This window comes from Tupaia chinensis, unplaced genomic scaffold, assembly GCF_000334495.1.
Source record: "Tupaia chinensis unplaced genomic scaffold, TupChi_1.0 Scaffold149922_1, whole genome shotgun sequence".
Classification (NCBI taxonomy): domain Eukaryota; kingdom Metazoa; phylum Chordata; class Mammalia; order Scandentia; family Tupaiidae; genus Tupaia; species Tupaia belangeri.
The window spans coordinates 1,675,287-1,685,467 of NW_006209766.1; the positions used below are offsets into that span (position 1 = coordinate 1,675,287).

At 54.8% G+C, this 10,181-nt stretch overlaps 3 protein-coding genes across 11 annotated transcripts in view; 1 reads left to right on the forward strand and 2 right to left on the reverse strand.

Moving 5' to 3' along the window:
• NFKBID (NFKB inhibitor delta) overlaps positions 1-2,670 on the reverse strand; it is an 8,739-nt gene extending 6,069 nt beyond the window's left edge. For 2 of the 4 annotated variants that reach the window (XM_027769494.1, XM_027769492.1), the window contains exons 1-4: positions 2,077-2,669; positions 1,310-1,410; positions 1,101-1,158; positions 288-505 (exon numbers count right to left, since the gene is read on the reverse strand). In XM_027769494.1, the coding sequence (XP_027625295.1) occupies positions 288-505; positions 1,101-1,158; positions 1,310-1,410; positions 2,077-2,176 (477 nt within the window). In that variant the 5' untranslated portion in view covers positions 2,177-2,669. Of the gene's footprint in view, positions 1-287; positions 506-1,100; positions 1,159-1,309; positions 1,411-2,076 lie in introns of all 4 variants that reach the window. The other 2 variants (XM_027769493.1, XM_014585429.2) reach the window with 2 other exon arrangements.
• Positions 2,671-3,044: 374 nt separating this feature from the next.
• HCST (hematopoietic cell signal transducer) lies at positions 3,045-5,586 on the forward strand. 3 transcript variants are annotated; one of them, XM_006171675.3, is made up of 5 exons: positions 3,045-3,069; positions 4,097-4,191; positions 4,595-4,618; positions 5,069-5,200; positions 5,432-5,586. In XM_006171675.3, exons 2-5 carry the CDS (start codon positions 4,149-4,151, stop codon positions 5,470-5,472), a joined length of 240 nt encoding a protein of 79 aa, XP_006171737.1. In that variant the 5' UTR covers positions 3,045-3,069; positions 4,097-4,148; the 3' UTR covers positions 5,473-5,586. The 3 variants fall into 3 exon arrangements, with proteins under 3 accessions (XP_006171737.1, XP_027625297.1, XP_027625296.1); XM_027769496.1 differs by lacking the exon at positions 3,045-3,069 and adding an exon at positions 3,907-3,967; XM_027769495.1 differs by lacking the exon at positions 3,045-3,069 and having other exon boundaries at positions 5,435-5,586.
• A 396-nt stretch (positions 5,587-5,982) lies between these two features.
• On the reverse strand, positions 5,983-9,856 carry TYROBP (transmembrane immune signaling adaptor TYROBP). 4 transcript variants are annotated; one of them, XM_006171677.3, is made up of 5 exons: positions 9,699-9,856; positions 9,287-9,313; positions 9,004-9,138; positions 8,787-8,830; positions 5,983-6,219 (listed from the first exon to the last, which is right to left on the reverse strand). In XM_006171677.3, exons 1-5 carry the CDS (start codon positions 9,760-9,762, stop codon positions 6,154-6,156), a joined length of 336 nt encoding a protein of 111 aa, XP_006171739.1. In that variant the 5' UTR covers positions 9,763-9,856; the 3' UTR covers positions 5,983-6,153. The 4 variants fall into 4 exon arrangements, with proteins under 4 accessions (XP_006171739.1, XP_006171738.1, XP_014440918.1 ...); XM_006171676.3 differs by having other exon boundaries at positions 8,787-8,833; XM_014585432.2 differs by lacking the exon at positions 9,287-9,313 and having other exon boundaries at positions 9,699-9,840.
• Positions 9,857-10,181: the final 325 nt, after the last annotated feature.

A 10,181-nucleotide genomic window follows, 5' to 3' on the forward strand; every position in this document is an offset into this window, starting at 1 on the left:
GCGAAAACATAAAGCCCACCCAGAAAAAAAAAAAAAAAAAGAATACAAGTGGCAGGACAGTCAGTCAGCTGAGAATCCCCCCTCCCGAACCACCACACACATACACGGACAGAGCCCCCCGGCAAGTGGTTGGGTGTCCTATCTGTGCCAAGTGACCTTAAACTTTTGGGTCTCTGTTTGGCCCATCTGGGAAGTGGGATCTTAACTTAGTCTATCGTCTCACAATATTGCATGAGGGCAACCGAAATTTTCAGGGACCCATCAACACCCTGATGGCTGCATCTCACCTCCATCGCAGAGGGAAATGGGCACGGCCGCCCTGCGTCCGAGGGTGGGTAGAAATCGGGGGTCAGGAAACTTTCAGCAGCGGAAGCAGGGTAAGAGTAGGGGCTGTCTGTATAAGCAGCATGCGTGTTGGGGTCCCAGTCTGGAAAGCCCGTTGGGGGAGGCAGGCTGCCAAGTCCAGAACCCGCAGTCTCTTGGTGTGCTGGGAGATGAGTATGGCCTGCGTGTGAGAGGAGGGGCCAGGGCAGCCCTGGTTATCAGAGGTGACGATGTCGCATTCAGGGCTGGAGGGTCTAGAGTCTCCCAAGGTACCAAGAGCTAGTACTTCTGAGATAAAGGCTGGAGGGCCTGGACCTCTAGGGCACCAAAAGGCTGGCAGTCTGGCCTCTGGGTCCCTGAAGAATATGCGCACAGACTACTGGGCTCCAGAGAATGTGGGACCAAACTTATACTGGGTCCCAGCAAGGATAAGGGCCTAGGGCCAGCAGGTAGTATAGTGGTTAAGGCACTGGCTCCCATGTGGCTGACTGCAGTTCAAGTCCCAGACCCAGTGGCTTGAAACATGCCAGGCACATATGTATGCAAGCCCCAAAGCCCAGGAGAAGCGACTGCAGCGTGGTCATGGGGAAGTGATTTCTTACTTTCTGTTTCTCTGGCGAGCACATGCACCCTATAGCAAAAATCTCTTTAAAAAAAAAAAAAAGGATGAGGGTCTGACTCCTGGGTTCCCAAAACTTCTCAAAATTGAGCTGCCTGGGTCTCTGAAGGAAGCTAGGGCTCAGGGCTAAGAAAACCAAGTGAGTGTCTAGACTTACCAGCCTCTGCTTCATTCAAAGATGGGAGGGGCTGGGCCAGGGGCGATGGGAACTGTCCCTACAGGCAAAAAGGAACAAGGGTGAATTTAGCGGGCAGGTTGCTCACCACACAGAGGACATGTGCGTCAGCCCTACAACTCTCAGCCCAACATGGCCTCATGAGAGTTGCAGTTTCCTCAGCTGCAGATGAAGGGCTTCCAGGGCCTCACCGGAACTCCCCCAGCGTCAGGCTGCTGTTGGCGGCGCCTCTGCTCTTCCAGGAGCTTCTTCACGGTCTGTGTTGGGCAGTGGCTGCGCTCATTCCGGCTCACTGTAGGCGGAAGGAGGGAGGAACGTCATCAGGGGTCCTTAAGACACCCAAATGCACGGGGTTTGTGGGTTTGGGCGTCCTCCTCGTCCTCCCGCGCGGAAAAACTGGCACATCGATGCCGCCTGAGAACGCCAAAGCCAATAGGAGACTTCGGGTACAGCGCCCGCCTCCGCGGTTTCCTTCCCTTTGCTCCGCACTTTCCTGCTAACCCAACTTTCCACCAGCGTCGTGGAAACTGGGGAAGGGGGAGGAAGGCACCTCTCTGCAGCCTTTCCCCAAACCACTTCCGTAAAAATCCCACGCCCAGATGTCCCAGTCCAGAAGCTGCTGGGCATCACTCCCTGGAAACGCACACCCGGGTTCCCGACATTGCTCTGCCCTAGAAGTTGACATGCTCCTTTCTCCCCGGGAAACCAGGCGTCTGAGTCCCCAGTCCCAACCCCGGAGGAATCACGCATCAATAGCTCCCCAGGGATCCAGAGGTCCAGAGCCCCCTAATCCTACCCCTTTAGACTAGAATCGAGGCCTCATGCGGCGGACGCAGCAGTCGCGAGGTCCAGCACCCTCTTCCCCAGGACCCAGGAGCCCGGGCCCTCAACCCCTTCCCCTCTAGAATCTGGGGGTCTCGGTTCCCAAACTCCTTCCCACCACCCAGGAAGATCGGACCTTCAACCCTCACCCTTCCGAGCCCGGGTTCCGGCGGAGAAAAGGTTAAACGGAGGAGGGCACACTCGGAAACAGCCCAGAGGCGACGCGCTGACGTCATAGCGCTCACGCAAGGGAATCTTCCATCTCGCCCCTCCCCCTCGGGGTCCTGCGCTGCAGGTGTCCTGCTAGGAGGCGGGGCGCGCGGCCAAGCGTGACACTCTTGGAATCCCCGCACGTGGGGAATTCCTGCTCAGTCCGGGGACCCTGGATGGGTGGCGATCCGGGAAATCCCGGGGCGAAGGCAAGGTCACGGCCAGCGTGGACCCCTACGGCCAGGCGCTGGACCTTCCGCACAAAAGCCAGTGGCGGATTTTAAACAACCCCGCCCCCAAAGACTCAGGCCAGCCCCTTTCTAGGGGAGCAGTCTGGGCTGGCAGCCCCCTCTACTCACAGGACCGAAGGGTCTAACCTCTCAGCCTTTTCACCCCCAAGTCTCAGGATTCCAGATCCTCGCTTCCCTTCGCCCCCAAGATCCAGAAGTTCAGAATCCTCGCCGCTTCTCTGTCACGAACCCGGAATCCGGGCTCCCTGCCCTCTCCAAAAACCGGGTGCCCTCACTCTCCGGACTCAGAATTTGATGCTCCAGCCCCGACCCCGAGGGACTCAAGGGTCCGACTCCCCGCGCTCACTCTTAGGGAGCGGAGCGTGCCTCCCTTACCCCACCCGTTACCTCGGGGATTCCGTGGCGCGGATTGCGGGCCCCCAGGGCCGCGGCCTCTGCGCTGCGCCAGTCTCGCAGTTTCCCCGCGGAGCCCCCCCCGGGTCCCCGATCTCGGGTCGGATCCCCCGCTAGATTTTAAATCGTGGCGTTGGCCCCGCCCAGTCCTGGGCGCGGCTCCGCCCACAGGCCTGGGAGTCCCCGCGTCGCGCTCCAGCAAACCCAGTCTCTGAATGGGCGGGGCCGACCTGGAGGACCCCGGTCCTGAGTTTCCCAGAAAACCGGGGCGGGAGGTCAGGATATTTGGTCTGACAGAGCCCTAGGGTACCGGATTCCGGGGGGAGGGGGACACTGAGCAGCCGGAATTCTGGGTCTCTGACCCAGCGGGTGCTGGAGGCTTTGACTCCGGGGCATTGCGGGCGAAGAGCAGTATTACCGGGTGCGGGCGGCGTGCGGGACTGGGGATCCAGACTCCCTGGGCTGTAAGAGGAAAGAGTCATAGTTTAGGGCGATACTGGCGGGCTCAAATTTCTTCCTCTTCGCCACACCACTTCTTTTTAAAATAGTGTAGGGAGCAGGGAGCACTTTGCTGAGCCTGTGGCGGCGTCGCTGCATTCCAGCGGGAGGCCATTCTCAGTTCCCGCTGGGGGACGGTATTGCCCTATTACTCCCGGCTTCAGGGCCACGTGCTGTCCTGGGTCTCCTCCCTCTTCCCTCCTCCTCAGTGTCACTGGGTGGTTCTTCCTCTTCTCTCCTTGTGTGTGTGTGTTGGGGGGTCCTCTGTACTCACTTCCTTGGTGATCTCATTCAGTCTCGTGGTTTAAAATGCCATCCATAAGCCATCAACCCCCAAATTTACATCTCCAGCCTAGACCTAATCCCCTGAACTCATAAATGCGACTGTGATCATTTAGGCATTTCCAGCTCAGTGTGCCCAAACCTCAGCACTTTGCCCATCCTCCATCTCTGTCAGTGGACACTCCACCCTTCCGAGTGGCCTGGCCAGAAGCCTCGATCATGCTGGATCCCTCACTCATACATGCTCACATCCTTGCCATTCGCAGATTTTGTAGGTCTCCCTCCCTCGGAAATAGTTCCAGGCCCGCCTAGTGCCCATGCCCTGGGCTGCCTGTCAGTCCCACCTACACAATCATCGCAGCCTCTCTGGGCTCTCTGACCTCCCCTCACAAGGTTTGTTCTCCAAAGACGGTCACAGTGACACCCCCCCCGACCACACACATACACAGGAAATAGATGGCCTTGCCACCAGCCGGGTGACATCCGCTATTGCTGCATCTTCACTCCCCCATTGTTCTTCAGGACTCCTCTGGACCACAGTCCTCGGCCAGACCCCTTCCAGCCCCTGCCCAGCATGGTCCTTGCAGGTCATATTCTGCTCCTGCTTTTGCTCCCAGGTGAAGCCCGTGCTCATGGGGGATGGCAGGCAGAGTATTCATGACAAGGGAAGCTTGGGTGACATCGGAAGGGAGGGGCGCTGAGGACAGGGGCTTCTCCCTGTGCACCTTCCCTTCCTGGAGCTCCATTTGGCTTCAGAACCTGGGTCCTTGCTGGGGGTAGAGTTCGGGGGTGGGAGTGAGGTGGGGTGTTCTGGAGAGGCTGGTGGGTCTCCCACTCTCATAGCCAGATAGCACGTCCAGCGTTCTGTCTCTGTGTCTCTGGGCCATCCCTTTCCCATATAATCCCTCCAGATCTGATCCCTCCAGAGTGGAGGTGACTTCTCAGACATCACCTCTCCCCACACCCTGTCTCGAGGCCCTCATCTCCCTGTTCATCCACCTTTTCTCTCTCTTTCCACAGTGGCTGCGGCTCAGACAACCCCAGGTGAGAGACGACTCCCTCCCTTTCACCCCAGCAATTGGTCTGAGGGAACGTGGGGTACTGGACTCCAGTACCCACCTCCTTCCCTAGACGTTAGCCTGAGAGTCCTAGGACACCCCCCCTGGGCTCCCCAGACTACCACCTCAGCTCCCATCCCAAACAAGAGCCCACCAGGAACCTTTGCCCCTCTCAGATCCCTTCTTGCCCCCTCATCATCAAATTGAAGCCCCAGGGAATCGGTAACCTGTCAAGCCTGTGTTTGGGAGTAACCCATGTGCCCAGTGCACAGTCCTGGAGGTCCTGGGCCACCTAGTCCTCTCTGGGTCTCCATTCCCCAAGCACAATCCCAGGGGATCTGAAATCCACCCCGCCTCTTCTCCCTATGGCCAAAGTGCAGCACCTGGGATCTAGAACCTACTTAGCTGCCTTCTGGTTGTGGCCCCCACCCTCCAGGTTCCTGCTCCGGATGTGGGTCTCTCCCCCTGCCGCTCCTAGCAGGCCTGGTGGCTGCAGATGCGGTCATGTCACTGCTGATCGTGGGGGTGGTGTTTGCATGTGCACGCCCACGCCACAGGCCCCGCCAAGGTGAGGGGAGGAACGGGGCGTGGCCTGGAGAGTGGGTGGTGTCCCAAGGGAGGGGGGGTCCCATGGAGGGGGTCCCCGGGGAAGCCCTGAAGGAGGTTCTGGGGAAACCCTGGGTGAGGTGCCTGGGAGAACCCCTGAGGAAGTTCCTGAGGCAGGGGGTCACCGGAGGAGGTAGAAATGTGGAGTGGGTGGTGAGTGGTCGGGCTTCATGCGTTCTCTCCCCCACCCCAGAAGATGGCAAAGTCTACATCAACATGCCTGGCAGAGGCTGATCCCTGCAACTTCAGCCTTTGACTTCTGACCCTCTCATCCTGGATTACATGGGGTGACAAAGGCGCTCCCCGACACACACTTGGGTTGGAATAAAGCAGTTGAAGTACCTTTAATTTATTCTTTTGTTTCCTTTATTCATGATAGGGCATAAGAAAGAGAGAGAGAGCGAGAGGTGAGCACTTTCCACGGTGTCTGATCCTACCACTATGCCCTTCCAGCCCTCCAGCCCTCCAGCCCGCTGGATCCTGGCCACTTGAGTACCTGCCAGGCATGTTCCGGCCTGATCAGGCTGGTTGTTAGAAACACAGTCACCCTGTGGAATCCAACTTCTCTTGAGCAGCACGCTATCCCTGTACTATGGAGCTGGCTCTGTCATCTTATTTTTCTCAATGAACCTCATGGTTCCCAAAGCCTCTCTCCCCTATTTGTCTGTTTCTGGGTCCAAGACCTCCCTTGAGACCACACATTTTCCCTTGCCCTCAGTCCAGGGATCTGGCATAACTCAACAATGTTTTTGTGTTCTGCGTTGTTTATTTGGGGGCAGAGGAGGGGCAAGGTCTGAAATGTTAGGAAGGACACTCTGGAGATCTGTATCTCGGTAGGAATAGGACTGAAGGGCTGGGTGGGCATCAGGAACAGCTGGATCCAGGCATCAGGTTGCTGGTTGTCGCGGTTTGGGCTCATTTGTAATACTGCCTCTGTGTGTTGAGGTCGCTGTAGACATCTGACCGCTGGCCCTGGAGCTCCTAAAGAGATGGAGGCCATCAGTGGGCAGGGTAGAGACCATCAGTGGAGAAAGGTGAAACAAAATCTGGCCCTCTTCCAGTGGCCTGCAAGGCCCCTGGCAGCTTCCTTGACCCTGCAGCCATGGAAGAGATCTGGCTTTTATTCAACTGCAGTCAGTGTTCTCCTTGCCCCTCTGCCTCATCAGTATGCCCCAGCCTCAGGGCCTTTGCATGTGCTGTTTTCTCTGCCTGGAATACCGATCCCCTACATTTTCCCATGGATGGTTTCTTCTCCCACTTCATTTTTTTTTAAGAGTGACACAGAGAGAGACAGAAAGAGGAAAAGTGAGAAACCACCCCCCAGGGGGGATGGCCACACTGCAGTCCCTTCTCCTCCATCCTCTTCTCAGAATTTTGGGCACGAAAGTACATGCACTCAGTGTGAGTTTCAAGCCACTGGGTCTGGACTTCAGACCACAGTCAACCATGTAGGAGACCAGTGCCTTAATCACTATGCCAGCTGCTGCCCCCCTTCTCCCCACTTCTAGTCTCAGCTCAGGTCACCTCCTCAGAGAGGTATTTCTCAATTTCCCCCTCTATAGTTTCTTCCCCCACACTCCAGATCAGCTTTTTATTTTCTTCACAGTGCCTCCCAAAATAATTGTATTAATTTGTTTCAAGCCTGTCTCCCCAACTAGGATTGAACTCTGCCACCGTGTCCTATCTAGCACTAGATTCTTCACAAACCCCCTGCAGGAATGAGCTGGGACAAGGCTTTGGCCTAATATTTCTTTGCTCTGGTAACAGGAAAACACCCTCCGTCTTCTGGACCTCACAGAACCAAACTTGAGCCTCTCCCACTTTTTATCCACAGTCTGCCAATATGCAAAGCTAATTGCAAAGGATAACCTAGACTTCACAGAGCAGGGTTCCCAATGGTGGTGGTGGTCAGGATCCAAGGGCAGACCTCAGACGGAATCCCCAAAATAGTGTACAAAAGTCTAATTTTTGGGGACCAGCAGTTAGCATAATAGTTATGTCTCTGGACTCCCATGTAGCCAACTGCAGTTCGAGTCCCGGATCCAGTGGCTTAAACTCATGCTGGGCGCGTGTGCGTGTGTGTCCAAGATCCTGAGAGGAGAGTAGAGGAGAAGGGATTGTGGTGTGGCCATCCCCCCTGGGGGGTGATTTCTCGCTTTCTGTCTCTCTGTCTCTCTCTTTCTGGTGAGCACACGTGCCCTATTGTAAAAAAAAAAAGAAAAAAAAAATCTCCAAAACAAAAAAACCACTAATCTTGATTAGCCTTGGGAGCATTTTCAAGTCCCTAATAGAGGCAGGGAGCTGGAGAGCTGCCTCTGTCTCCATTTTTTTTTTTTAAGAATTATTTATTGGAGGGGCCGGCAAGTGGCATGGTGGTTAGGGGCGCTGGACTCCCACATGGCCGACTACGGTTCAAGGCTCAGACCTGGTGACTTGCTTTCTCACTTCCTCTCTCTCTCTCTTTGTCTCTCTCTGATCAAACTGGAAAATAACAATGATGATAATAATAAATAAAGTTAAATAAAATAATTCTTTAAAAAAAAGAATTATTTATTGGGGACAGTAGGTGGCGTAGGTGGCATGGTGGTTAAGGGTGCTAGACTTTCACATGGCCAACCATGGTTCAAGTCCCGAACCTGGCAACTTGCTTTCTCATTTTCTCTCTCACTTTCACTCTGTCCCTCTCTGGTCAAATTAAAATAAATAAACAAAATTAAATAAAATAATTCTTTTTTTAAAAAAACTCTAAAATTGTTTATTTTAATTAATTAATTATTATTATTCAATTTGACTAGAGAAAGACAGAGAAAGAGAAGGAGAATGAGAAAGCAAGCTGCCAGGTCCAGGAGTTAAACTGGTCACCCACGTGGGAGTCCAGTGCCTTAACTACCATGTTCACCTGCCAGTTCTTTTTTTTTTAATTTAATTTATTATTATCTTTTAATTTGTTATAGTGCACATGCACTCAACAGAGAGAAAAAGAAACCAAACCACCAGGTCTGAGACTCAAACCACAATTGGCCATGTGAGAGTCCAGTGCCTTAATCACAATGCCACCTGCTGGCCCCCTACATCATGGTTTTTCAGGAGGGTTCCAAGGCTACTCCTGACACCATGGGATTATATGTAGTTTTGTGGTTTGGGGTGGATTTTTTCTGAGGACTCTCTAGCTGTTGTCAGCTTCTCAAAGGGAAGAATCCCACCCTCCAAATTCTAGGACTCTCTCTTCAGAGTTACCGAACTAGGGCTGAATTCTATCCTCTGCTGTATTGAGAGCTTCTCCTAGAAATAAGCGGGGCTTGTTTCAGAACAGTCCGAGGCCTGGCTTCCAGTGAGGCCTACCTTTGCCCTTCCTCTCCCCGCATTGAAGCTGAACATAAAATCGTGGTTGATAATCTAACGTAGTTTTAGACAGACACCCATTTGTTCTCAAGGTTTTGGGGAGCTACTGGGAAAGTGGTTTCTGGGTCCCCAGGAAGGCCTAGAGGTATTTAGGACAAATATCCAGTGCACGAGTGAGAAGTGAGGAAGAAAGTATGGTTTCTCACCTGATAAGGCGACTCTGTCTCAGTGATGCGCTGTTTCCGGGTCACTGCTGAGAATTGAGGTGGTGAGGGTGCGAAGGCAGACAGGGTGGTTAGTCGCCACTATTTGGTTGTTTCAAAATCAGCCCCTCCATTACTGTGCTGATGTTTGTGACCTAGGTGCATACCCGCCCCCACCAGGCAAGTCTGTCCCAGGCTATCCCCTGCCAACCCCACTCACCCTCCGCAGCCCCTCGTCCCCGAGGGACAAGGCGACCCAGGGAGTACACAGCCAGGGCGATGAGCAGCGTCAGCACCAGGTCGCCCAGCACGATCCCCGCCAGCACACCGGGGCTCACGGGGGAGCAGTTGCATTCTGGGAACGTGGCACAAGGGTCAGGGAAGGTCCACGTGAGTTGGAAACTGGGAGGACGGGAGTGTCAGCAGGGAAAAGTATTGAGGGAGGGACAGAAATGGGGAGGTTTTTAGGAGGAAAGGAGAGGGATTGCAGGATCTAGGCCTACCGCTCTGGGCCTGGACAGGACTGAGACCTGAGGAGGAAAATGAAGGCAAACTGAGGCACGGAACTATGACTGGGGGGTGGTGTATAAGCTGGGGATGGTGGGTCCTGCTAGCCAGCGGGCAGGGTGGAGGGCAGCATTGGGCAGGGCTCAGTGGCTGGCGTCAAGGCTACCAGACTATTGCTTTTACAACGACTTGTCCGGTTGCAACACCCTGCTATGTCCCCTCCCACTGCTTCTACATGAGGCCAGGTCTTGGGGGCTCCGGTGCCGAGAAAGACCCACTGACTTTGGGGTACTGGGGCCTTAATCCCACCTCAACCCTCCCCCTTGTTCTCTTGCTTCCACCCTGCTCCCTGCCCTACCCGGAGCTGAGCCCAAGACTCAGGAGGCCGCTGCAGAGCCCCCAACTCACCGCCCACAGTCAGAAGGAGAGGCAGGAGCAGGAGCCTGCCGGAGGGTTCGAGGCCCCCCATCATGCTGGGACGCCGCCGGACACCACCGTCCAAGGGCCAGTGGGATGTGGCGTAGGTCCAACCAAGTGAAGGAGGAAGTCTGAGGTGGGTGGTGGCAGGAGGGAGGAGGAGACAATAGGGGAGGAGAATCAGAGTGAGATAAAACCAGAGAGAATCTGGCTGAGACGCCAGGATGCCGCACCGCGGCCCCCAGGTGCTGGACCCGAAGGGCAAATGGTACATGCTACTTTTCTTTTTCTTTTTCTTTTGCTTTTTTTTCAGTTTCTTTCTTTTATGAGAGTGAGAGACAGAGAGAGACAAGTATTCCCAAAAGGGTCTCATTCCTCCATCTACCCACTTGCCTTCTCTGCCAGGATTATGGGGGTGTGCATCTGGCATGTGTAGATCAACCAGGGGACCGAACCAGCAATCTGCAGAAGGAT

Excerpts from the sequence above, each read along its gene's own strand:
- TYROBP (XM_006171676.3), bottom strand. The coding sequence starts at position 9,762 with ATGATGGGGGGCCTCGAACCCTCCGGCAGGCTCCTGCTCCTGCCTCTC. Across the intron at positions 9,139-9,286 it reads TCCTGTCCAGGCCCAGAGCG|AATGCAACTGCTCCCCCGTG; the intron begins GTAGGCCTAGAT and ends CCACGTTCCCAG. Across the intron at positions 6,220-8,786 it reads AGACAGAGTCGCCTTATCAG|GAGCTCCAGGGCCAGCGGTC; the intron begins GTGAGAAACCAT and ends CCATCTCTTTAG.
- HCST (XM_006171675.3), top strand. The coding sequence starts at position 4,149 with ATGGTCCTTGCAGGTCATATTCTGCTCCTGCTTTTGCTCCCAG. Across the intron at positions 4,192-4,594 it reads GCTCCTGCTTTTGCTCCCAG|TGGCTGCGGCTCAGACAACC; the intron begins GTGAAGCCCGTG and ends CTCTTTCCACAG. Across the intron at positions 4,619-5,068 it reads TGCGGCTCAGACAACCCCAG|GTTCCTGCTCCGGATGTGGG; the intron begins GTGAGAGACGAC and ends CCCACCCTCCAG.